We start from the raw sequence: 24,939 nt of genomic DNA on the forward strand, positions 1-24,939 counted from the left end.
GACCACCCGAGACGGGAAAACGAGACGCAACGGGTTGGGCAATCTAGAGTCCGACTCCAGCGACGATGTTCTCTGCCTTCTGAAGAGCCTCGACCCTATGGTCGACGGAGTAACGAAGAAGAGAGGAAAGAAGATGGTCAGCGATGAGTTCGAAGTGAAAGGAGGGAAGGGGACGACGAGAGTCGACAACGTACATCTTGACACACTCCTTCCTCCGCTGAACGACGTGCTCGCTCTCCTGCATCAGATCCTCGAGAACGTCGGGCTTGTAGAGCTACGAACGAAAGAGAACGACAGACGAAAGGAAGAATCGGTCAGCTTCTGAGGCAACGCAAAGAACCGAAAGATGATGAGAACGAACCTGCTCGAGCAACACACGCTGGAGGTTATCCTTCGACTCTTGAACGAGGGTGTAGGTGATAGATTTCTGTAACGGCGAAGGGAGGGAGAGGGGGTTAGTCTCGAGAGAGCAGATGAGAGGGGAGACGAAAGAATCGTGAACGAACCGGCACCATGTCGATCATCTCTCGCTTGACAATGTTGAAGTACGAGTGAATGAGAAGCTCTGTAGGAACGGGGTAAGGCGGATCAGAACCGGCTGAGGGAACAAGACGAAGAGAGGGACGGAGAGAGGAGAGCGGGATCGAGAGACTCACTGATCACCTCCGTCTCCATCGATTCACGATCACTCAAAGCAGCCTGAGGTCGGATGTTGGCTGCTGGCTATAGAAGATCGAACGCACAAACAACGAGGAATGAAAGTCAGATCCGGCTTGCTCCAAACTCCCTCCGACAACGAGAAAGGGCGCCTCGTCGAAACTCACCGACTCCATCACCGAGACTCCCTTCTTCTTAGGCACTCCCTTGGCTCCAGCGGGGAAGAACGTCGAGAAGAAGCTAGGTTCGTCCTTCTTCATGTCGACGTCGAGATCCTTGTTGTTGTTGAGGATCTGCTTTTTGGGGTCGACGGGCTTCTCGGGTCCTTTGGCGGCTTGGATTCGCTCGGAGACGAGGGACATGGCCTGGAGGACGATAGGGAAGAGAGAAAGTGGGAGAACGGAGGACAAGAAGAAGTCAGGACGGGTCGAAATAAAGAAAGCAAAGGAGGGAAGGAAGAGAAGTCGCACCTTGTGGCCGTTGATGAAGTCGGGGTGAGTGGTGTTGACGTAGCAAGCTTGCATGCTGGTAGATCGAAGGAAACGAGGTCAGTAACGAGTCGAACGAGCGGAACGAGAGGGAGGGATGTGACTTACTTGACCATATCCGAAACGAGCTTCGTCGTAGGGATCATCGAGTCTCGGAAGAACCCAATCACAGCGTTGTTGAACGAGTCTCGAAGAGCAGGGTACCGTCTGAAAGCTTGCTGCAGACGTCGAAAAAGAAGGTTGTAGAGAAGGTCAGCTTTGCAAGAAGAGGGAGGGAGGGAGGCAGGGAACGAACGATCTTGCCCAGGATCTGCGAAAGGATCCGGATCAGCTCGTCGTACACGAGCTGGCAGCACTTCAGACTAGGCTCCTCGAGTCGCTTGATCTGCTGCTTGACGATGACCTCGAAGGCGGCGGTTCCGACGAACAGCGAAGGTGTGGATCCCTGAGAAGTTCGAAAGAAGGGGACGAAGACGCGTCAGTTTTGAGCCCGGACGGGTGTCGAGTTTTGAGGTAGATGAGAACGAAGACTGACCGAAGAGTTGTAAAGGATGGTCCTGATATCTCCGTCCTTGACCTGATCGAAAGGATCGATGCTCTTGATTCCGTTGTTGAAGAGCTCGTGGTAAACGAAACTGATTCGAGCTCCTCCGGAAAGCTCGTTGAGGTTGAGGTCGTTGGATCCTCCGTCGATAACGCTCCTGAACTCGGAACAGAACTCGGTGATGACTTGAAGAACAACGTTGGCCTAAAAAAGAACAGATGGGAGGTCAGATTGAAGACGAGGACGAAAAGGAGGAGAGAAATGGACGCACTCCGTTTCCAGCTCCCATGGCTCCTCCGAGAGATGCGAGCTCGGTCTGGTATCTCTGCAGCTGAGTCTGGATTCGAATCTTGATATCGGGAAGGGTAGCTCGAATGTGGTGCATGAGGAGCTGAGTTAGAAGAACGGAACGAAGGAAGGAAGAATCAGCTCGTCGGTCGTCGCTCCTCGATTCGCCCTCGCCGTCGAGACTCACAGTGTTGAGCTTCCTAGCCAAGAAGGGGGTTCCACAGTACTGAGCTTTGTTCTTGTAACTCTGGTGAGTCTCGAAGAAGACTCGCTCGTTCTCCAACGCTCCAGAGATAGCCTTCTTCTGCTCGATGTCTCGCTGACCTCGGTTCACGACGGGAACGTATCCGAGACGAAGAGGGATGATTCGACCAGCGAGAATGTCGACGACGTCGGTTCCTTGGTCCCTGTTGAATTCGATAACAAGGAAGACGAATGATCAGCATCGAAGCCGGCTCGTGAAGAAAGCGCGTCGAGGGAAGGAAGGAGAGGTGAGCTCGACGAGAAAGCGACTTACATGAGATCGACCTTGGTCAAGACTCCAATCGTCCTCTCTCCGTTGGGATCAACAGCCCTGGCGAGCTGGAGACCATCCGAGTTGGCCAAATCGGTGTTGGCAGCAGTCACGGCGAGAATGACCGCGTTGGGTTTGGAGATGAACTTGAGGAGCATGTCTCGAATCTGCTTCTCGATATCTCGAGGCTGATCTCCGACGGGGACCTGGGTGAGCAAAGATCGAGGAGATGAGGATGTTGTGTCAGACTTTGCTTCGACGAGGGTGGGAGTGGTGCGAGGGCTCGAGAGGGGAGGGAAGGAGGAAGGACCTTGGTGAGTCCGGGAAGGTCGACGAGGGTGAGGGTGAGGACGTTGGGAGAGTAGATTCTCAAGTTGATGGGGTTTGGCGAGATACCTGTTCATGCCGTCCAGTCGAGAAGAAGTTCAAAGATCAGCTCCTTCTCTCGTAGCAGCCCTACACGCCCAAGCTCGCTCCCAGCCGACTCTTGAGCTCCGTGCTTCCTTCCCTCCTCCTCCCTCCTCCTCCCTCCCTCCGTTCGCCGCCGACGCCTCGCCCTCCCCTCTAAGCTCCTCCAACGATCCAAATGACTCACCAGCGTTCTTTCCAGTGTGCTTCTCGGTATCCCTGACAATCTCGTCCCTGATCTTTGAGAAGTCGTGGAACTTCTCTCCTGGGAGATGGAGGAACTCTCCCCATTCGTCGGGGTTGTTCTGGTTTCCGGTCGTGGTAGGCTCTGCTGTTTCCGAGGTTCCGTTGGGAGCTGGAGTACCAGTAGCAGCTCGGTTGATGAGTTGGAGGATCTGGAAGAGGAGGAGACGAAAGCGGCGTGAGCGAGGTGGGCGAGCTGAGAGGAGAGGGGAGAAGGAGGGGGACGCACGAGAGGACGTCGAGTGACGATTCCCTAAGAGAAGAAGCGAACGAAGAAGAGCGTCAGCTTCAAGGTAGCGTACGAGCCAATTCAGAGGAGATTGGTGTGACTTACAGTTCCTCTGATAGTAGCGAAAAGGAGTGAAGCAAAAGGTCAGCGAACAGCTCGGCCTCTCGTCGACACCGCAACCTCACCAGCTCCTCCCTTCCTCCGTTCCCTCAAGCGAGATGGATTACTCACCTCGGCAGAAAATCTCTTCCGACAATGTTCTAATCGTGATCAAGCGAGATATAGAAGACGGTCAGCTTGAGAGCTCGATAAAAGGGAGCGAGGGGAGGGTCCGGGAGAGAGGGAGGGAAGGACGGACCTCGAGAACGGACGACTTTCCACTGGGAGAAGAGCAACCACAAGCGAACAGAGAGTCAGTTTGGGATGCTACGAAAGAGGTCAAGATGTAGGTTTGTTGACTCACCTGGACTGAGAACCGATAACCGCGATCTGAGGCAGATCCTGCTCGTGTGATGGACAAAGGAAGGGACAAAAGTGAGCTCCTCCTTCGCCGCTTCGACCAGGCTGAGAAGGACTAGAGAAGCAGACGAACGATTGGGTTGGCGATTCCTACAGACGTAAAGACATCTTGGAGCTGAGAGTGTGGTAGAAGTCGTTGCGAGGCAGGCGAAAGAGGGAGGGATGGACGGAGGAGGGAAGAAGGGGTTGAAGTTGATGACGTTGGAAAGAGAGCTCAAGGTCAGCTCGTATACGCCCTATACATCTCTAGTAGAAGACAGGAACTTGCCTTGTTGATGAGGTTGATGAGTTGCTTATCCATCCTGGAAAGAGAGAAGGGGAAGAGAAAGGAAAGGAAGGTGAAAGGGAGGGTGGTTGGTGGGAGGAGGAGAGCGAGAGGGAGAGGGAAGCGAGAGGAGGGCAGGCGACGCTGCGAGTTTCGGAGACGGATTGTGGGTGATTTTTTTTCTCTTATCAGATCTCTCGAGAGACGACTGACTTGTGTGTGCCTTCCCCAGGGATCATTTTGAAGCCAATTTTTCCTGGAGATCAACCAAACTCCCTCCAAAACACGAAGCTCGAGTTCGCTTGGAACCACCATCATCTCCCTTCTCCCTTCCCCTTTTGATCCCTCTCGCCCTCAGAAATGGCTCCCCTGACTCTTCTCTCCCTCAACGAAGACCATCCTTCGAGAAATCCTCGCCCACCTTCTTCTCAATACTCCTCCAGAGCTCAACCGAGCTTCCATCCTCCGAAACAGCTCTGTCCTTCACCTCCTCAGTCTCCCTCACCTCTACAGGATCGTCGATCTCACAGGATACAAAACGTCGGACGAGATTCTCCAGCATTGGTGTTCTCTCTTTGGAGCAGGTGGTGTTCTCACGTTAGAGGGAAGGAACGGCAAGGTCGGCAGTTTCGTTCGAGGGCTCAGGCTGGGTGGGTCTGGATGTCTTTTAGAAGCGTGTTCCCTGGGATCGTTCTCCTTCCAGGTGAGACCTCAGAGGGTCGACCACGAAGAAACCTGGCTTGACTGAATCCCTCTTTCCCTTATATTTTTGACTACAGGCTTCGAAGTTCCTGAGCTCAAACTGTTCTTCCCTCCTCCTCCCCAGCAGAGCATCGCTCGACTCGACTCGCTACCCTCTACTCCCTAACATCATCTCCCAGCTGCCCTTCACTCGGCTTTCGTACGAGACTGCTTTGCTACACCGCTGGTTCCTGGACACCTGCGGGACCGACTCGCCCCTCCACCCACTGGGTTGGACGATCCGCCTTGGAGCAAGGAGCTCGACGTCCTGACCCTCGAAGGATGTCTCTGGTACGAGGAGATGCTCACGGAAGGCGGGGTCTCGCAGGGCGGAAGCTTTCCTTCTCGGATTGGTTCCTCAAAGTTTTCGTCGTGCGATCCGACCGACCGGTCGCGGGACCAGGCGAAGACGTCAAAGTCGTCGAGCTCTTCTTGGGCGTTGGGCCAGTTCGTCAGAAGACGTTCCTCAGAGGGACGGAGAGGATCGAGTTCAGGTTGTGTTCGAAGGTCGTCGAGGAAGCGTTCAGGAAGGAGATTGAGAAGAGGAGGAAGGTTGGGCTGAGCGCGTTCAAGAAGAGGATCGCATCGAGGATTGTGTTCGTGGAGGAGGACGGGACAGAGAGATGGTTGCTGGAGGACGCATCGAGTTCGTAGGGGAGCGGTTTATGGTTTTGGAGCGAGTGAAAGGGCAGGGGAAAGGAGAGCGAGGGAACTCGACGTGACGGAGGTTTCGCCGTTTAGCAGTTGTGAGTCAAAGAAAGAAGCACTCAATCTCAGTCTCAATAAATATAACTTGAACTGAGAGGAAAATGGGTTTGATCCAAACGCTGCAAGAGCTTCGAGAAAGAAGAAGGAAGAAAGACGACAGCTCAGAACGACGAAGCAGGACGCGTCGTTGGTTGGATCCAACCGAACTGGTCGAGGGGTTTGCGCTCTTTTGTGAGGTATAGAAGAGAAGATCCTTCTAAGGATGTTTTTCTCAGTACAAGAAGAAGTCGAGAAGACAGCTCCAGCGAGGATGAAGAAAGAGCGGCGCGTCGCATTCGATTCGCGTCGAGACTCTTTCCTCTCGTCCGCCCAACGAGATCCAAACCCATCAAAATCACTACCAGAGAATCAAACTGACTCTTCAGAAAGCTTCCATCAACCTCCTCTCTCCTCCGTCCTCCCTGACGATCAACGACCCAACCCTCTTCTCAAACGCGTCCAACCCCTTCGCGGTCTTCCTGAAACCCTGCTCAAACTGTCCAGCGAGCTTCCCAGCAACTCTGAACTCCACCTTCCCTACATCCTTCAGAAATCGGTCTCTATCCACTTCCGTGTCCGGGTCGTGGAAGAGCTCGAACGCTTTCTTCGACTTGACCTGCTTGGCGAAAAGCTGGTTAAACCGAAGTTCGATGGCGAGGACCTCGAAAGAGCTCTGCGAGAAGGAGAGTCGACGGTGTGGACGTTCTACTGTAAAGTGAAGGGTTCTGGGAGGGGTTGTGAGGGGTAGCTATATCGAAGTTCGGGAGGGGAACGACGCTGGCGGGTGCTCTTTGAGGTTTCAGCTCTAAGAGGCTTTGGGGTGGGCTGGGAGAAGGGAAGGTCGGAACTAGGCTACTACGGGCGACTTGAGAACTACGCGAGCGAGAATGAGAACTACTACTGGGCGACTTGACTGCGAGACTGGTTCTGGAGAAGGGAAGCTGAGAAAGGGAGACGAGAAGGGAAGCTGAGAAGTTGACCAATTCTGGGGTGAAAGTTGATGGATAGCAAGAAGGTCAAAACTAGTCCGCTCTTTATACTAAATACGGTCCGCAGTCCAACGCGCAGCGAGAGAAACAGGAGCAGGAGAGAGTAGCTAGGGAAAGGGAAGGCGGAACGCGAGACACGTCGCAAAGGCTTCAGCGGTCACAGCAAATCAAAAAGGGTATAAACTATAAAAGGGAAGAGGCAGAGAAGGTGAGAACTGAGACAAATATGTACTTAAAGTGGGGAGTCGAGACAGAAGGGAGGGTCGAGAGCAAAAAGGGAACGCGACAGGTGAGACGCGTCGCAAAGAGAAGGGTTTCAGGCAAAGGGATCTACAGAAAGGGAAGAGTCAGTGAAGGGAAGCAGAGAACTACGTATAAACAGAAGGGCGAGGCCCAGAACCTATCGAAGCGGGGTCTCTAACCGAGAAGGGAAAAGGAGAAGAGACGCGTCGTGACCAAAACAAAAGAAAGAACGGAACGAGAAGAACTCCACACTTCCTCTCCAAACCCCCACAACGGGGCGCGCGTTGAATGCTATCGGAGTTGAAGTAGACTGCTCCCTTGAAGACGACCTCTCTGAGGTTGGGGCAAGGCTGATGGACCTGTGGCCGCCTCGACGAAAGCCTCGACGAAAGCCCGCAAAGAGCAGCGAAGGAGGATGGAAGATGATTGCAAACTGGGTTTCCGGACTGGAAGGGAGTATCGAACGAGATGGTGAAGCTTCGAATGGGAAGATGGCCGAGGAGGGATTTGGTGTGAGTTTGGACGAAGCGAGTAGCTGCTGAGTAGGGGCAGATGGTGAGGGAGGAGCAGTTGTGGAGGTGAAGCGAGAGCTGTCGGGCAAAACAAAGGAAGGATACATTTTCGATGAGCCAGTGTTACGATGGAGGTATCCCCTTCGGTTGACGATAGAGAGGGAGGCAAACTTGCCGAGATGTCCTCCCCTCAGTTCGTAAACAAGTTTCGCCCTTTCTCCTCCGTCTTCCCTCCAGAGCCCTCCTTCGAAGAAGAGAACCTTCCAAGCCGTCATGAGCGTAGACTCCTGTCTAAAGCCTCTAAGGTCGACGACTCGATAGAGATAAGGAAGTCCCAGTTCGTGTAGAAGGGAGCAGGTGCGAAGGATCGAAGCTCGATTCGACGTCGAGGAAGTGTCGAGGAGGAGCTGAGCGAGGCGTCCTGATTGAGACAGAGAAGGGATCCGGGAGTGGACATGCTGAAGGGGAGGTCCAAAGGGAAAATAAAGAAATATACGAAGGATTGAGTGGGTGGAAGATGGGAGGAATCGAGCTCGCGAATCGGAACTTCACTTTTTGAGTGAGCTCGATCTTCCTTCCTCCCCAACGTCGTCCTCGCCCGTACTTTCCCCATCGATCTCTCCCTCCTCCTTCCCTCCCCTCTCAGCCCTTCCTCGCTCGGATCGAGCTCCCTATATAGATGCTCAAGGCGCTAGGGTTTTCGTCCCCTCCGGTCCCTCCGAGCCAGAGCGTCCTTCGTCTCTCCGTCAGCTCGACAGCTTCTCTCTCGTCGAAACCAGGATCGGTCCCATCTTTTCTACTTCAACCAAGTCCAAGCAAGAGACCTAGGATCGTACAGCCTCCAGAGAAGGTCGTAAGTACCATTTTCTTACGTCGATGGGCGAGTTCATGAGCTCGAACGGAAGGAATGAGAAGAAAAGGAAGGGAAGGAGGAAGCTCACCTTTCACCGACCCGACCTTTTCTCTCCGTCGTCTTGCTGCATATGAACTTCCATATCACAATCGAACACCTCCACGATCTTTATACATGAACTGACTATACTTTTCTCCCTTTGCTCAATCTCGTAGACGTCGTCCCTCGTCTCGGATCTCTCGCCAAACTTCTTCTTCCCCACCCCTCGAGTCCCTTCGCCAGCTTCCAACCCTTTCCTCCCTCGACCTCCATCGAATACGAGTCAAAGCTCAGCAGCATGGGCTTCCTCGGGACCGGATCCTCGGATCCTAGACGTCAGAGGGAGGATGTGGGGTCTCGACAAGGACGCTCGATACTTCGTTCCCGACGAAGCTCAACAAGACAGGACGATGAGGTCCCAAGCCGTCAAGTCGTTGACCTCAGCAGCAGGCTCGTCGATACCCAAGGACAAGGATTCAAGAGGAGGAGGAGGTGAAGGAGGAGACTCGGAGGGAGGATTGCCGTCGGGAGGTCAACTTCCTTGGGGGTCGTATCTCGAGAAGAAGAGGGAGAAGGACAGGGAGAGGGAAGGGAAACGGTCGGCGTCCAAGGGAGGAGGATGGCTGCCGTTCTGGAAGAGTACAGGCCTCGGTCGACTAGATCACGGCTGGGTAGGAGGAGGAGCGATGCAACTGGCGTCCATCTCGATATCGCTGGAGAGGAGAGCGTCGTACGAGTCGCAGGCGAAGCAGAGTTACGATCGAGGTGCGTCGCGTCTCCCTTCTCTTCCCTAATTTTCCGATGAGACTGGGGCTGACAACGCTTTCTTGGTCCACAGATCAACAGGAGTTCGTCTCGTCGTTCGATTCGCCGCAGGAGGGACCTTCAAGCTCCTCACCGTCAAGCTCAGGATCCGCTCCTCCTCCGCCGACGCGTCCTCCTCCAACCTTCCAATCCGCTCGTTTAGCAGAAGCTCTCGGACTCCCAACTCCAACTCCACCGAATCCATCATCACCCTTTGCATCCTCATCTTCACTCCCGAGGTCCTCATCTCCTCCACCACGGTCCTCACCGCCTCCTCCACCTCGTCCGACGGAACGCGTCCCTCGTTCACGGACCTTCCTCGACTCTTCGGATAGGTCTTCCAGTCCTTTCGCCACTCCCAAACGGCCGTCACTACTACGAGATCACTCACCACCACCACCTCCTGCTTCCTCTCCATCGTCACCCTTCTCCTCCCCTCCCACCCTCTCGAAAGAACCTCCTCCTCCTCCGCCACCGCCAGCCCCCACCGAACAAGTTGCACTCTCCTCTCCATCACCCTCCGCCATCCCTCCTCCTCCTCCTCCTCCCATCATCGAATCCATCATCTCGCCCGAACCGGAGCAGAAACACGAGATCTCTCCTTCCGAATCTCTCTCCCTCACGTCTTCACCAACCGTCGAGGAAGCGCCGACTCCGGTCCTCAACCCAGGCTACACGATCGATCCGTCGTACGAGTCCACCTACCTCCAGTGGGAACGGAGAGCCCGATACCCGTCTCAGACCTCGAAGCAGAACGAAGAGGAACGGATGGACGAGGACAGAGACGCGCCCAAGCCGAAAACCAACTGGTCGGATCCCCTCGTCGACCTCTTCTCAACGGGACCCCAAGAGCCTCCAATCGACCTTCGTGGCCACTCAGTCGCTCCCAAAGTCCCCTTCACCCAACTCCTCGAGCACCCAGAACTCTCTCGTCCTCCTCATCCTTTCAAGTTCGTCATACCGGACAACTCCTCCCTCGACGCTCAACCTGGAACGGAGGAGGATCCAGCTTCTCTCAACATCCGGCTCGAACCCAACCATCCTCCTACCCTTCGGCTCCTCGCCGTCTCCATCCGTCGATTCGCTCAACTCGGATTCCCTCGGGAAGCGATCAGCATCCTCGAGAAAGTCTGGCCAGGCTGGTCCGTCGGATCGTCCCCTCCCACCTCCCCTTCGACGCGTCCTCCTCCGATGGAGATGTACCTCCCCATCATCTGGTCCTTCCTCCATCACGGCCAATGGGAGGACGCTCTCGCTTGGATCGAAACAGCCGCCGTTCGAGCTCGACATCCTCTCGACGCTTCCGCCTACCTCGCCTTCTTCAAATCGTTCGAATGGTCGAAGGATTCGTCCAACGCCGAAGCTCTCTTCGAACGGCTCAAGGCAGACGAGAAGAAGCCTCTGGAGTTCGAGCGGTTTTCGAGGAGGGTGTTCCAGGGCTTGATGAACTCTGGAGGGCTGTCGGTAAGCTCGGGGATGAAGAGCTTGGAGACGGCGAGGCATTGGTTCGGGAAGATGGACGAGGCGGGGTTCAAGCCGTCGTTGCAGGAGTTGAGGATCCTGATGGACGCAGCGACGCAGGCGAACGACCACGTTCTCGCTCAGAAGGTCTGGAGGGTCATCCAAGCGACGATGGGGAAGTCGAAGCAACCAAGGGAGGCGACGACGCCGGAAACCGCCTGGACGGACGCGATGATGTTCAACTCATTCCTCCTCTCTCTTCGCAAGAGTTTCGTCGGCTGGCCCAACATCTCAGCCATCATCTCGGACGCCATCAAGTCAGGAGCTCTCATCCCCAACGGAACGACGTACCATCTCGCCATCAAGTCAGCCGTCGAAGGAGGATTCGTTCGAGAAGCCGTCGAGCTGATCGAGTTCATGGAGAACGAGGGAGTCAACGGTCAGACCTTCAAGGCTACCAACATCACCTTCACCATCCTCCTCGCTGGAATCCTTCGTCGTCACGCTGTCCAACCGTGGGAGATCCGAAATCTCCAGAACAGCGTCGGTGGACCTCGTGCAGCACCCTGGAGGACGCCGACGTTGGGAGACGGATCAGGATACAAGCTTCGCCCCGAGAAGGTCATGGAACAGGTTCTCAACATCGTCGAGGAGATGAAGAGGAGAGAGATGACGATTACTGGAGGAGTCTACCTCAACATCATCCAGTACCTCGGACGACTTCCCGTCACGTCGGATCTCGCCATTCGACTCTCGAACCAACTCCTCAACGACCTTCCCAAGCCTGGAGAGAACTTCACCGAGAAGAACCGCTGGGCGATTCCCAGTCCTACGGACTCCGTCTCGGACGAGGAGATGCTGCTCAGGCTGCTCGTCAGGTTCTACGGGGTTCGAGGGCAGTTCGACATGGCGGAGGCAGTGACGGCGGACATTTTGGAGAGGTTCGGGGACGACGTGGCGCTGAGGACGCTGGAGGAACTTCTTCTCGCAGCCTACCGAGGGAGCAACGAGGAATCGATGAAGCACCTCTGGGAGCTCGCCGTTCAAGCAGGGATCAGGGATACCGAGGCAATCTCCTTCGAGTCCGACGTCAAGGTCGAACCGTCCTCGGAAACCGACGTCGCCTCCCCCTCCTCCCTTTCGCCCTCGCCCTCGAACTCGGATTCGGACGTCGTCGATTCTCCTCCCCCAGAACCCAACCTCTTCCTCGAAATCAGTCGCCCCCCTCTTCAGCCTTCCACCACCACCTCCTCCTCGTCGTCCTCCTCCCCCGAAACCGAACGATACATCCCTCCCACCTCCGCCTACAAACTCTGCAAATCCGTTCACGCCCTCCTCGTCTTCTTCGTCAACCGAGGTCCCATCTCCTCCGAGGATCTCGCCTACATCACCGAACAGTGGAGACGCGTCGGTTCGCTCGGATTCGGATTCGACAAGAAATGCTGGGAAGCCCTCGCCTCCGTCTACTTCGCCGTCGGCCAGCCCGAGAAGGCTTTCCAGATCAGCAACGACATCATCCTTTGGAAGTACGAGACTCTCGCCAGGAGGTTCGAAGCCCTCGTCGGACGAACGGCCGAGGGATTGGACATCTCGGAGGAGAGGAGGGAGAGCGAGGAGAGTTGGAAGCAGGAGGTCGAGATGGGAGATGGAGTGCTGCCGATCGAGTTGAGGGACGCACCCGAGGACTTCAAGAGGGTGATCAGGACGAGCTTCGGGATGGTTCCTCCCACGTTCACTACGAGGAAGTTCACAGAGATGAAGGCTCACTCGTTCGACGCCGCTTTCCCTCCTGCTCCTTCGGAAATCATCACCCAACCCTTCGCCCACGCTTCCGAAGAGGACTCTGGACCCTCGTCGCCTTCTCTCTCTCTCATCGATGAGCAGACTGGAGACGCACCTTCGGATCCCACTCAAGAGACCGTCCTCGAATCATCCTCTTCGCTTCTTCCCCTCGACGAGGAGGACGCGTCCGGACCCGCCTCTCCACCCACGTCCTCTCCACCCCCTTCGGAACCACCCCTTCCCTACTCCTCTCCTCTCTTCGATTCCACCGATTCTTTATCGTCATCGTCCCAACTCCTTCAATTCAACGAAGGCCGAGCAATCCCTCCTCATCTCCTCCCTCGACTCCCTGCTCCTCCTCTCCCTCCACCTCGTCCTCGCTCCACCTTTGGTCCCCTCAACGAGCCTCGAGCGCCCATCACGGCAGCCGCTGGTCTTCAAGACGAGCACCTCGAACTCCATCCTTTCGTCGTCGGAGATTGGTCCCCTACGCGCCGTCTCAAAGACTACCTGTGGAGTGTTCTGCTCGAGATGGACGAGGCCGCGAGGGCGTACGATTATCTGAGGAGGGAGGATGGGTTCGTGGATGAGAGAGAGAAGGGAGAGGAGAACCCGATCGACAAGCTGGAGAGGTTCACGAAGAGGTACCCGAGGGCGATTCAGGCGGCGAAGGAGGAGGCAGACAGGAAAGCGTTCCGCGAGGAGTCGCATCGTGGGATGTGAGGAGGTGGGTGTGGTCGTTAGGTTTAGGTGGTCAGTCTTTCGGTTATCTCCATCGGTTTGGGAGATTAAACGCGCACTGACCTTGTTTTCTTCGTTGCTCCTCGCAGGTAGCCGGAGTTGAACGCAAGAGTGGGATCGACGCGTCGAGTCCATTTGGTCTTCGAAGGTTGTTGGTGAGTTCGACCGTCTGCCCTCGTGAAGATTCGGGACCTTCAGCTGACTCATCTTGTCTGTTTTCTCAGGTTACTTCTCCTCCTCAAAACTGGTTCGAAGCTCGCAGGGTCGGGTGGCTTCGACGACATCTCTGTTCGTCTCGTTTCTTTCTTCCTTCTCCAGCCTTCGTCTTTCTCGTGACTGACCAGCTTCCTTTCATACAGATCGCTTCTCTGGTCGATTGGATACTCGGGATGAGAAAGATATGGTTGCAAGGAGTGATCTTGGTGGACGGAGAGGAGAGTTGGGTTGGACGACGGACGAGACGGAGAGAGGAAGGGAGGAGCAGACTAGACGATCTTTTACGCCCCATATCTTTGTTCCTTAATTTCACTTGCATTGCATCTTAACTATCATCATTTTGTTCGGTTTCTCTACGTTTCTTTCGGCGAGGAAGGAAAGGGAGTGAGGGTCGCTCCCTTTCTCTTTCGTCGAATCGGTCACTCTCTCGTTGCCCCTCCTCTTCACGCTCAAGGTTCCAAAAAAAAATAATGGCTGATAGATCGAGAAAAGGCTACGTCTCCTACTGCTCTCCCAACAAGAACCTTCCCAATCCGTCGGGATCCTTGTAATCGTGATGCACGAGCGAAACCAACCAGAGCTCGTCTCCCAACTCCTGCAGAAGCGTCCGAGAAGGGGAGTTGGCAGGGTAGAGGTAGGACCAGTCTTGCCAGATCGAGAAAGCTTCCTCCTGTACGAGGCAACAAGCGAAACAAGAGGAAGGAGGGTCAGTTGGAGGTTCGAGAAGAATGAGAGGAAGGTCGAACGAACCTTCCAAGAAACGAACGAAACGTCGTCGATGATGGTGGATTGAACGATCTCTTGGCCGGGGAAGATAGCCCAGGTAACGGCGTTGACGTCCGTGGGTCCCATGTTGGTGAGCCAGTCTCCCTAAAGACGGATGACAGCGAAAGAGGACGGAGTCAGCTCTCGACGCGGCTCTCCTCCTTTCCTTCCCTCTCTTTCTTCGACACTCACCTTCTTGTTCCCCGCATAGAACGTCACGTTCCCTCCCTCTCCCTTTGCCCTCTCAGCTAGATCCCTCACCACACTCTCCTTCACGAAAACCTCCACGAACGCCTTCTGGAAAACATACCCTCCTCTCGGCCCAAACCCGTACACCTCGTCCTCACTCGCCGCTCCATCTACAGCTGGCTGAGAACCCACCGTCCACCATCCGAGATCGGGAGAGTTGAGCTTGAGAAGAAGAGGGAGGATCGCCTCTGATTCTCGGTCGAGAGGAGTCGGGCACCAGGGGATGGAGGGGGTTTGGTGAAGGAGGTACGAGGTAAAGAGGGCGGAGATCGAGGTAGGAGAGGTTGGAGTCCCCCAGGTTGTGAGAGCTTCTTGAGGCTGGAGTGATACGAAAATCATGAAGAGATGATGCGGAAACCAAAGCGAAAAAAAAGACAGCGATCAGAACCAAAAGACGACGAGGTGAACGAATCCCATCGACGACGCGACGAGCAACAGCAAGAGAAGAGTAAGAATCACCAAGATCTTCAACCCAGCACCGTAACCATCGAGCTCTCCGTACGCGGGACTTCGAGTGTCCGTGAATCGACCGTTGGGGAACTCGTCCCACGAGTCTCCTTCTTGCTTGGGGGCGGAGGGAGCGGCTGGTGAGAGGTGTTGATGCGAGTGAGCGTGAGCGACCGAGGCGGAGAGGGAGGCGTCCGTTGGGGAGACGATGAGGGAGGGAGGTGCGAGAGTTGTTGTTGGGTTGGAGGGGTCCTGCGATAAGAGCGAAACGAGCGAAGGAAACGAAGATCAGCGTGAGAGAGGGAAGAGAGAGACGAAACGGGACGAACTTCGATGAGGGCGTTTGCAGTCGAGGGATGAGCTCCGGTAGCTCCATTCATGAGCACTCCGTAGACTTCCGAAGATCCGTCTTCGAACTTGGCCCAGTGGAGACCGTCGAGGACCTTTCGAACGGATTTCTCGAGGTTGAGGGTGCAGAAGTGAACTCCTTCGACTTTGCCTTCCGAGACGAGTCGGTTGACCATCGAGACGGCAAGGTCGACTCCGTAGGATTTGACAAGGTTGTCGTCGTTCTGACGGAGCAAAAACGAGAGCAGAAGGGTCAGGAAACGCGCGGGCAGGGATCGAGACGACGAGACTCACCTTGATCGGCTCGAGCTCATCGAGAATCTTCTGAGGGACTGATGCCTTGCAAAGGTTGGTCATCCGACGGAAGGAAGCGAAGTTCTGGATGGGCATGACTCCTGGGATGATAGGGACGGTGATTCCTGAGAACGAATAAAGGACGAAAGTTAGCGAGGAGAGAGGGACGCGGAGGAAGGTCCGAAACGACACGCGACTCACCCGCTTCTCTACACTGAGATTGCCATTTCAGGAAAACATCGACGTCATAGAAGAGTTGAGTGATGATGAAGTCTGCTCCAGCGTCGACCTTGGCCTTGAGGAAAGCGACGTCGGCTTCTGGGGAGGGAGAGTCGGGATGGCAGTCGGGGTAACCTGCGAGAGGGAGGAGATGGAGAAAATCAGCTTCGGAAGCTTGAGCTTCGAGGAAAAGAGAACGAGGAGAACGATCCCACCAGCTACTCCGATACAGAAGAAGTCTCCATAGTTGGCTTTGATGAACTTGACGAGATCGAGAGCGTAGACGAAGGGTTGATCTGTCGAGGTGATGGGTCCTGTCGAGTACTCGGCGTCTCGAGGAGGATCTAGAGGGCGAAAACAAGATCAGATCTCGAGAAAAGCTTCGTTGGATGAAGCAAGACTGTCCTCACCTCCTCGAAGAGCGAGAATGTTCCTGATCCCGAGCTCTTGAGCTTTCTGTACAACGAGAAGAGAAGGAGGAGAGCTGGTCAGCTCGGACTCTCCTTCCCTTTCCCTCCCTCCTCGAGCTCTCCTGCTCTTCCTTCCTTCGGATCCGGACCAAGAGGACCGAAACTCACATCGAGAGCAGCTACTACCATGGACCTTTCCATGTTCGTACACGTGAGATGCAAGATACACTCTACGACGTCCTGTGCCTTCCTTCCTCCTCTGACCTCCTCCGCAACGAACTTTGCCAGCCCGAGACTTCGATCGGACGTTGATCCTCCTGCTCCCCAGGTGACGGATATCGCAGCAGGACCTAGGGAAGCCATTCTGTGAATTCGATCATGGAGGTTGAGCGTTCCCGGTTGAGTGAGAGGAGGGAAGAATTCGTAGGAGAAGTGAGGTCGAGGGTTCGGAGGGCCGGGAGGGTAGAACGTAGACAAGGGAGGAGCCAGGTAAGGGCAGGGAGGAGGGGCCATCTTTTTTTAAAACGGCAAGAGGAGAGGGTGTATAGATTCGGGGTTTGAGAGGTTGTCGTCGTTGGAGGACAGAGAGAGGAAAGAGGGAAAGGAAAGAGATCACGAATTCGAGCGTTCTCGAGCTCGCATCCCCTCGCCGAGCTCAATCCAGCAACCATCATGTCGAATGTGAGTATAGATCTCATCGCATCCTCTTCCTTGACCTGTACTGACTTTCCTTATCTTTGCTTTCCGCTGCAGACAAGAGACGCCAACCGAAGTCCGTCTCTCCTTCTTCTCCTGCTTCCTTCCCTCGAGCTCGTCTGACGTCTTCCTTCCTTCCCTATTCCTCCCTCCCTCTCAGTCCTGTTCGTCAAGAACATGAACTTCAACACAACAGGGGAGGATCTCTACGAGCTCTTCGGTTCCCACGGAGCGATCAGGCAGATTCGTCTAGGGAACGTGAGCTTCAATCGTCTCCTTCCTTTCGCTTGAGCTTCGCGACCACCCATTCGAGCTCGCTTTGCTGACCTTCCCTCCAACTCTTTGTCGGACTTGTAGACACCAAAAACGAAGGGAACCGCTTACGTGGTACGTCTTTCTTCGCTTCGGTTGGGTTAGAAGAGCTCGCGAAGGAGAAGGAAGGGAAAGGGAAAGATCGTTCGAAGCTCACCTCTCCTTCCTCCTTCCTTTCCTTCCCTCTCTCTTTCCCCATCCTCCTGGTTTTGGTCACACCTCCAGGCCTTCGAGGAAGCAGCAGACTGCAAATCAGCCATGGAGAGGATCAACGGGTTCCATCTCCAAGAGCGTTATCTCGTCCGTGAGTTCAACTTCCACCCCTTCTCTCAGCTCGGTTTGACGTGTGCTCGAAGCTGACCTCTTGTCTCGTCTTTTCTCGTCTCCATCCCTTCCTGTCCGTCCTCGTCCCCTTTTGACCCCTCCTCCAGTCCTCTACCACCAACCAGCTCGTCAGGCAGCCATCGCCAACAAGGCTGACATCAAGGCGAGGGAGGAAGCCGTCGCGGCGGAGAAGGCTCGTTTGGGCATGGAGGATTGATCTGGGAGATGCTTAGATGGGCTGTACGATTGAGATAGGCTTGTGTTCTTGTTGTGCTTGTATGGTAATGATTCGCGTTCGAAGTGTGTTTCGTTTGGGATGGAGGGAGGAAGAGGCAAACGACGGGAGAGGAAGAGCAGTGACGAGTCTGCCTGTACCAGACTGGGACTCGGGTGGTTGTATATTTCAGGCTCTGGTCAGACAGGACAGGTTCGCTCTCAGGATTGCTTGCTTCAGGGAGGCAACAAGAAGAAGGAACGCGTCCGACGTTCTCCCTCTGCGTCTCGCGTCCGTTAAGCCCTCACTCACGCCTCCCCTCATCCGTCGAGACGACAGACTGCTCGAGCACGAGCTTCTTCTTTCGTCACTTCGGCCCAAGTCTCCTTCAGTATCGTTTCAAGTCATCAGGATCGTCAAGTCTCTCTTCTCTCTCCTCTCTCCTCCCGCTTGTTGCAGCTTCAGCTTCAGCTCCAGCTCACCCCGACGTCATGCTCCCATTACTCTCCTCCTCGTCTTCACTCCCCTCAGCACTCCCGTCCGCATCCTCAACATCCGCGTCCAGATCAGGCTGCTCGTCGGGATCCTCCTCCGTGTCCGACGAGTCGTTCACTCCTCCTCCTCCTGCGATGGGCTCTTGAGCTGAGTTGAGATCTTCAGCGTTGGAGGGCGGAGAGGGGGAAGGGGATCGGGATTGCTGCGATAAGATGACAAGGAGAATGGTCAGAAGTTGAAGCGAAGAAGAAAGAGGGAGAGAGGGGACGAGGGAGAGGAACAGGAACGCACGACAGCATCGATCTCTTCTTGAGTTTTACGGAAACCAAAGGGCACGAGGAAGGTGTGACCGAACTCGCAGATGTTTTGGTTCTGTAGATGGAAGGATCAGAAAGGCAGGAAAAGTAGAGAGAGAGGGAGAAGGAAGGGAGGCTGGTCAGCTCGAGCTCAACTTCTCCTCCTTCCCTTCACATTCCTTCCTTCCTTCAAGCGCTAGACCCAGAATAAGAGCGTGCCTTATCTTCCCACTCATCCTCCTCATCGCTCAAATCCCTCTCCTCCTGAACGAGATCCATCCCAAACGGCAGCCTCCCATTCAACGCTCTTTCCAACCCTCCTCTCGCATTCGCTTCTGCCCAAGCTCGAGTCCCATGAGCTCGTCCTGCTCCTCCATCCTCGTTCGCTCGAGAAGAAGACGAAGCTGCTGGAGTAGAGCGTCTGGGTTCCGATCTGCTACCTCCTCGAGCAGAAGATGGGTGGGGAGGACGACGGGAGGAGCGAGAGGAAGGGTTGAGAGACGTTCCCGTCGTGTTGGTGACGGCGGAAGTTGAAGGAGGGAGAGTGAAGGAGAGAGGGACGTCAGGGAGGGAGAGGAGAGGTAGAGAAGGGAGGGAAGGGATGAAGGTTGACATTTCTCAGGTCCCAGTGGTCGTCGTTAAGGGAGAGAGGAGGAGGAGGACTCATGATCGCCTTCTGTTTTGCTTCCACCCTCCATCTCGACTCCCAAACCTATAAACTTCAACCCGAGACAGGACTCTTCATGTTCTCTTCTACTACGGGTACTCCTCGTCGACGCCCTGCTCGTAAAGCAGGAGTTCCAGGATCGCCTTCTCCAGCCGCTCCTTCATCGTTCAACGGAGCTCTCTCGCCTTCGACCTCCTCCCCTTCCTCCCCTCTCTCCTTCAACCAATCCCTTCAACCTCCACCGACTCAACAACGAGCATCGTCGTCCCTCCGAGTAGTCCAGTATGCTGGTTCTGTCGAAGGAGGAGACGAGCAGATGGATGGAGGAGCGTCCGATTTTGGAGCAGCAACAACTCAAACTCGAGGTGACGGTCGAGACAGCAAAGTTTGGGTCAGAGACGCCAGACACGAGGTCTTTGAGCAAGGAGGTCTCCCAGCTGAGGTAGAGGAGGTTCTCAAGTCTGCAGGTGAGTGCGAAATTCCCCTCTAGAAGCTCAAGATTCTATTGAAGAGAGCTCTCGACTGACCTCACCTCACCTCCTTCCTTCCCTTTTTTGACCTCCCGCCCTCCAGATCTCTACACCACCGCCCTCGCTGGATCTTTGGACGCCACCTCTGGATTCGCCACTCTCATCACTCATTCCTACCTCTTCGTTTGGAACTATCTCAAGGTACGGCTCCTCTTCTACACAGTCCTTCCAGCCACCCGGAAAACGCGACTGAGTCGAGCTCACCTCCTTCTCTCCTTCCCTCCTTTCATCTTTGCGTCTTCACGCTTTTTCAGAAATCCTACTCCTCCTCGCCTACCCTCTACGCTTTTCCTGTCCCAGCCACTTCCGCCCTCTGCCATTCGCAACTCGTCCGTCATCCAGGAGGTCGAGAACCAGGCGTCCTCGTCGTCTCACCTCAAGGAGAGGTTCGGTTCTGGGAGGGAGTCAGTCAAGCTCTCGTTGGAGGAGGAGAACGATTCGTTTCTGGAGAGGTTTCCGGTCTAGGAGATGACGAGGAGGTCATGGATATCAAAGAAGTCGAGGTGAGTGTCGTGTCCATCTTGAGGAGCTGGATCGTTGAACCAGAGCGTTCAGCCCTCCATCGAACTGACTTCCTTTCTTAACTCTTCCCGTTCACCTCCAGCCCGGACTCTACATCCTTACCACTTCCTTCTCCCATCTGCACCTCCTCACCCTCTCTCACCCATCAGGTCGAACAACCGTCTCCACCACACCCTTCCCTCGCTCTTCCTCCTCCTCCTCGGGTCTCCTTTCACGCTTCTTCCGTTCTTCGCCCTCAACTCCCTCGACTCCCTCCGCCTCCTCTTCCACTCAACACTCCTCCTCCGACCATCCACCCATCTCCATTGCTCTCGCTCCTCTCTCGCAAGAGATCTTCGTCCTCACCACTCCCAACCTCCAACGATGGAGACTCGCGTCCAACTCGAGAACTCCCTTCCTCGTCTCGGAGCACAACATCCTCGAGGGTATCTCGAGCCTGCTCGGAGGAGGAGAAAGTGGCGAGTCGGGGTTGGATGTCAGTTTGGAGCTTCACGGAGTGGAGGTGATGGATGAGGAGAAGGGACAGATCGCCGTGTTGGTTAGCTACGTGGACGAGAGAAGATGGAAGGCTGGATTCGGGGATGAACGAGGTGGGAAGGTTGGAGAGGAAAGGAGCTTCGCGGTCGGGATTGTCAGGTTCGGTGGGAGTGGGGAGATGGAGGTGGGGAGGTTGATTGGGTGCGAGTTCAAGATGGTGAGTCGCTCGTTCCTCCTTCGTTCCTTCGACACGTCCCTTCGGCTCGGCATCTTTTGTCTCTCGACTCTCTTGCTGTTTCCCCGATTCTTCTTTATTAGCGTAGTGCTCAACACTCGTGCTGATTCTCTCTCGTCTTTTCCTCGTCGCTCAGAACATCGACCCTCGGCCTCTTCCTCTCCCGTCCTTCATCATCCCTCCCTCCTCGAACACCGCTTTCATCATCCTCCCCTCCTCCATCCTCGTTCTCTCTCTGTCGAGCGCCGAAGCTCCTTATGAGGAAGCCATCACGCTCAAGGACCAGGCGAGGAACGCGTTCTTGGGAATCGGACTGAGCAGCACGCCGACGACGAGCGACAGAACCGAGGTGGCTGTGATTACGAAGGAGAGTGGAGTCCTCAGTGTCGGTGTGAAGTTGAAGGGAGCTCTTGAAGACGCCGGAGAGTGAGTTCTGCCTTTCTTGATCCCTTTTTGAGTGAGAATCAACGAGGGAAACCTTGTCGCCTGACGCGTCTGTTTCCTCTGCTTCACAGTCGAGCATCAACAGCAACCGCTCGTCTGAAATCCAAGATCGAACAAGCTATTTTCTACGGGGATCGACCAGAGGTCCGCTCGGTATCTCCTCTCCCTTGCTTGTCGAACATCGATCTGACCTCTGTCCCTTCTCTTGCGTCTCACGAATCCCAGAACCCCCTCTCCTTCCAACTCTTCGCTGGCTACGACGGAAACCTAATGCTCGCAGCCGAGCAGGTTAGCACGGAGATACTGTCTTCCAGTGTGTACATCGATATCGTCCCTCGTTCTAAACGTACAACTTCCTGACGCGTCTCTTTCTCTCCTGTCCTTTCGCATCAGGCTCGCCAAACATGCCCGCCATTCTCGACCTTCGAACTCAGATCGGAGATCGTCTCAACCGACTCAAGGGTCTGATTGGGTTTATCACCGAGAATGGGTTGCTCGGAAAGGTAAGTCTTTGAACAAACGCGTCGGAAGGACAGAACGAATGAGCTGACCTCCTCCTTTCTCTCCCGATGTTCTGTTTCAGCTCTCTCAATCGAGTCGGAGGAAGATCTCGTGGGATATGGAGAAGCTTCGAGCTTGTGCTGAGCTCTGGACGTACCAGAACGCCCGAATGAGGTTCGTCTCGTTCTCTCGACTTCTCGTTATCTCCGCTCGAAGCTGACGCCCTCCGTCTCCCTTCTGCTATAGTGGAGAGGCTCTCACTGGAACTCCGAAGGGCCTTCTTTCAGATGGGATTGCTACGGTGATGCAGCAATTCGGATTCGGTGCTGGAGAGGATGTCGTCAGGTTGTTCTTCAGGACGAAGGTCGGTTTCCCTTTCTTGTCGCGTCGCGTTCTCTTCGACCTGACTGACCGACGTCCTCTTCCGTCGTTATCAGCCTCGTGAACTTGCGTCGGTCCTCGACCAAGTCTCGAACCATCTCCGAACAGCTCTCGAACCTTCGCCTTCGATCCAGTCGACCTCGAAATGGCTCATCGAAGCGAACCGAGTCTTCCTCGTGAGTCTTCCTCGCATTACTTGCAATACCTACACCCTCACCAAACTCACTGGCTGACCTCGAGCTTCTTCTTCGACCCCTTCAGACCACCCTCCGAGCGTCTTTCCGTCACCGAGAGGAAACCTCCACCAAGTACGGCATCCTTCGATCAGAATCCCTCCTCGAGCCCTGGACCTGCACTCCCTCCATCCTCGACGCTCTGGAACATCTCGTCTCCCTCACGGAGACCATCATCCGAGAACGGTCGAGGGAGTTCGGATCTTCTTTGGACGAGGAGCCCGTTCAGTTCCGAGGAGCTGTCGGAAGCGGAGGAGAGGGATCGAACGGAGTAGTTGGAGAGCTGAGCGCTGGGCAGAGTGTGCAGAGGGAGTTGAAGGATCAGCTTTGCGAGTTGGGAGCCGCGCTGTGTCAAGGTTTCGAAGATCGATTGAGGCATTTGTCGACGTGAGTTTTCGAGTTCTCGTCTTTCCGTTTCGCTCCTTCGCCCCTCCGATCTTCCCGCTGATTCTGATCTGGCTTTTTTTTGTTTTGTCAGTGTCCTCAACTACTCGGAGGGAAACAACGATCGAGAAGCCAACGCTCTCAGCGAAAGATGGCTCGCCGTTCGACCTCGTGTCATCCACGCCCTTGGTGAGTTCTCGTTCTCCCTCTCTTCCTCCTCCCCTCCTCGTGACTGACCAAGGACTTCCTCTCCTTTCAGTTCGAATCGGACGGTCAGCTCAGGCCTACGAGCTCGCCGAGAACCATCACGACTTCCGAGCTCTCGTCGAACTCGTCAACGATCCCCAGATCGGCTCGTCTTCGAAAACCCAGCACTACATTGAGAAGTTCAAGGAGGAGTTCGCCTTCCAGCTGTATCAGTGGTACATCGAGCAAGGTCAGTTTTGACCCACTTCTCCTTTTCTCGTCGACGGTTTCACTGACGCGTCGTTCGTTCGTCTTCTCTCTCCTCAACAGGCAAGCTGAAGACTCTCCTCACTCAAGACGAGATCTACGGCAACCTCCTCCTCTCGTTCCTCGACTCGTCGGACAACCCTCGGATCGCTTGGATCCACGACCTCGCTACGAACCGCTACGATCAGGCTTCGAAGTCGCTGTTGAAGGAGTCGGAGCAGGAGTTCAAGCTCGCCGATAAGCAGGTTCGTCGCCCTTTTCTTCTACCAGACTCTCTCTCGACTGACGCCTATACTCTTCTCTTCCGTCCTGCCAGTTGATGCTGAGCATCAGCAAGCTCTGTCAAGTCGTCAAGATCAGTCAGGATTCCAACCCTTCGCCGGAGTCGAGGAAGGTCCTTGATGGTGAGCCTCTTTCCCCATTCTCACTCCTTCCTCGTCACCTCTTTGTCTCTGACCTCTTCTGTGGTTGCACATCGTAGGTATCGACGACCGTCTCGACCTGATATCGGTTCACTCGAAGCTTCGAACTCTCTTCCAGCAAGCCGTCGCTTCTCAGCCTCTTCAGTACCAATCCAACGTCGACGAGGCTGTCGAGCTCGCTACTCGATCTTTGGCTCCTCAACTGACCGAGTTCCCTGCCCTTCGAGCTGTGCGTTCGTCGTCTCTTTCTCTTTCTCGCTCTCTTCTTCCCGAGCTCAACGAATCTCGTCGCTGATTCTTCTCCTTCGAATCACAGCTCTTTGTCAAGCTCGGAAAGGACCTCGTTTCTGGCAAGACTCTCCAAGCTGAGGATCTCGTCGACCTTCTGACTCTCAAGGCCAACCAGCAGGAGGATCAAACTGGAGATTTCGCTATCGCTCTCGACGTTCTTTCACGAGCTAGGGTTCGTTCTCCTTTCTCCCTCCCCTCTCTTCCTCGACCTCCTCTCGAGCTCGCAGCTGACATTCTCCTCTTCCATCTCCCTCACTACAGGACATCCCTGAAGGTCGAGCCCACGTAGCTCTCCTTTCCATCTGGAGGAGAATCTTCATTCGAGATGAGTGAGCTTCTGTTCTCTTCTCGATCACTCTCAGTGCTGCCGAACCGCGAGATCTCTGACCTTCTCTTCTCGTTCTCGTTGCTCTTCCTTCAGCTGGTCTGGTCTCGCATCAACCAGTAACCTGGCTGATCAGCAGCTCGACGGTATCCTTCGGTCGACGGCTCTTTACCAAACACATTCGATCCTTCCCGGTTCGTTCTTTCTCCCAGTCTCCCCACGTTCCTCGACGCGTCTCGAATCGACCCACAAACTGATCGTCGTCCTTTACCTTTTGCAGACATCGAATCTCCAACACCTCCTCTCACTCCTCAACAAGCTGTTTTCTCCTCTTCCGCATCTCCAGCAGAACTGGCCGCCCGATTCTCGGAGGCGAGCGCGGACGAGATCGAAGCCCTCTGGCAGGACGTTCGAGCGGAGGACGACAAGCTCAAGAGGTTCATCGAAGGAGATGGTCGGTTGACCGAGTGGGCTGGGGAGGTTGAGAGGTTGATCAAGGAGGGAGAGGAGAGTGACGAGGACGAGTTGGTTGAGTAGACGCGATCTCGATGGGTTGACTTTTTTTGCGTTTCGGTTGAGGGGAAAGGACTGCTGCTGAGCGAGCTGTCTATCTACTAGTCCTGAGACTTGAGTTCATCGACGATCTCTGTACTGATCTTTCTATCGAAACCCCGGAGACTGAATATTTTCCTCCTGGCGCTGTTTCTTCGGCTCGAAATCGA

At 55.1% G+C, this 24,939-nt stretch overlaps 7 protein-coding genes across 7 annotated transcripts; 4 read left to right on the forward strand and 3 right to left on the reverse strand.

Moving 5' to 3' along the window:
• Positions 1–43: 43 nt before the first annotated feature.
• On the reverse strand, positions 44–4,717 carry VPS1 (dynamin-like GTPase VPS1; the record flags this gene model as incomplete). The annotated part of the gene is made up of 21 exons (XM_076638172.1): positions 44–95; positions 195–274; positions 362–427; positions 507–598; positions 657–723; positions 825–1,022; positions 1,128–1,182; positions 1,254–1,363; positions 1,441–1,590; positions 1,681–1,893; positions 1,961–2,080; positions 2,165–2,384; positions 2,495–2,697; positions 2,802–2,887; positions 3,087–3,294; positions 3,372–3,395; positions 3,477–3,483; positions 3,603–3,631; positions 3,730–3,751; positions 3,835–3,980; positions 4,577–4,717. The coding sequence occupies 21 exons, from the start codon at positions 4,715–4,717 to the stop codon at positions 44–46; spliced, it is 2,289 nt and encodes a 762-aa protein (XP_076493892.1).
• A 20-nt stretch (positions 4,718–4,737) lies between these two features.
• BDY24DRAFT_443889 (uncharacterized protein) lies at positions 4,738–5,363 on the forward strand (the record flags this gene model as incomplete). Its single annotated transcript, XM_076644807.1, has 2 exons — positions 4,738–4,858; positions 4,935–5,363. Coding segments are annotated over 2 exons (355 nt in total), but the record flags the coding sequence as incomplete, so codon positions are not given.
• A 2,607-nt stretch (positions 5,364–7,970) lies between these two features.
• BDY24DRAFT_173500 (uncharacterized protein) lies at positions 7,971–13,221 on the forward strand. The gene is made up of 4 exons (XM_076636271.1): positions 7,971–8,240; positions 8,456–9,044; positions 9,118–13,079; positions 13,157–13,221. Exons 1-3 carry the CDS (start codon positions 8,067–8,069, stop codon positions 13,047–13,049), a joined length of 4,695 nt encoding a protein of 1,564 aa, XP_076493894.1. The 5' UTR covers positions 7,971–8,066; the 3' UTR covers positions 13,050–13,079; positions 13,157–13,221.
• Positions 13,222–13,738: 517 nt separating this feature from the next.
• On the reverse strand, positions 13,739–16,586 carry BDY24DRAFT_399164 (putative methylenetetrahydrofolate reductase). Its single transcript, XM_076641786.1, has 10 exons — positions 16,184–16,586; positions 16,016–16,061; positions 15,821–15,949; positions 15,588–15,740; positions 15,387–15,511; positions 15,074–15,316; positions 14,757–14,996; positions 14,241–14,615; positions 14,034–14,153; positions 13,739–13,953 (listed from the first exon to the last, which is right to left on the reverse strand). The coding sequence occupies exons 1-10, from the start codon at positions 16,526–16,528 to the stop codon at positions 13,786–13,788; spliced, it is 1,944 nt and encodes a 647-aa protein (XP_076493895.1). The 5' UTR covers positions 16,529–16,586; the 3' UTR covers positions 13,739–13,785.
• A 101-nt stretch (positions 16,587–16,687) lies between these two features.
• BDY24DRAFT_417822 (RNA recognition motif domain-containing protein) lies at positions 16,688–17,564 on the forward strand (the record flags this gene model as incomplete). The annotated part of the gene is made up of 6 exons (XM_076643775.1): positions 16,688–16,696; positions 16,769–16,787; positions 16,872–16,969; positions 17,069–17,098; positions 17,249–17,327; positions 17,455–17,564. The coding sequence occupies 6 exons, from the start codon at positions 16,688–16,690 to the stop codon at positions 17,562–17,564; spliced, it is 345 nt and encodes a 114-aa protein (XP_076493896.1).
• A 391-nt stretch (positions 17,565–17,955) lies between these two features.
• BDY24DRAFT_399166 (uncharacterized protein) lies at positions 17,956–19,072 on the reverse strand. Its single transcript, XM_076641787.1, has 3 exons — positions 18,572–19,072; positions 18,348–18,428; positions 17,956–18,258 (listed from the first exon to the last, which is right to left on the reverse strand). Exons 1-3 carry the CDS (start codon positions 18,965–18,967, stop codon positions 18,040–18,042), a joined length of 696 nt encoding a protein of 231 aa, XP_076493897.1. The 5' UTR covers positions 18,968–19,072; the 3' UTR covers positions 17,956–18,039.
• Positions 19,050–24,785, forward strand: NUP133 (Nup133p). The gene is made up of 21 exons (XM_076637933.1): positions 19,050–19,486; positions 19,593–19,690; positions 19,804–20,052; positions 20,154–20,765; positions 20,920–21,209; positions 21,299–21,371; positions 21,453–21,540; positions 21,621–21,730; positions 21,811–21,902; positions 21,975–22,092; positions 22,166–22,285; positions 22,371–22,729; positions 22,821–22,915; positions 22,986–23,162; positions 23,243–23,424; positions 23,496–23,583; positions 23,661–23,830; positions 23,918–24,064; positions 24,154–24,221; positions 24,314–24,411; positions 24,498–24,785. The coding sequence occupies exons 1-21, from the start codon at positions 19,096–19,098 to the stop codon at positions 24,752–24,754; spliced, it is 3,882 nt and encodes a 1,293-aa protein (XP_076493898.1). The 5' UTR covers positions 19,050–19,095; the 3' UTR covers positions 24,755–24,785.
• Positions 24,786–24,939: the final 154 nt, after the last annotated feature.

Source organism: Mrakia frigida (genome assembly GCF_051309035.1).
Source record: "Mrakia frigida strain ATCC 22029 unplaced genomic scaffold BDY24scaffold_31, whole genome shotgun sequence".
NCBI classification, from domain to species: Eukaryota; Fungi; Basidiomycota; class Tremellomycetes; order Cystofilobasidiales; family Mrakiaceae; genus Mrakia; species Mrakia frigida.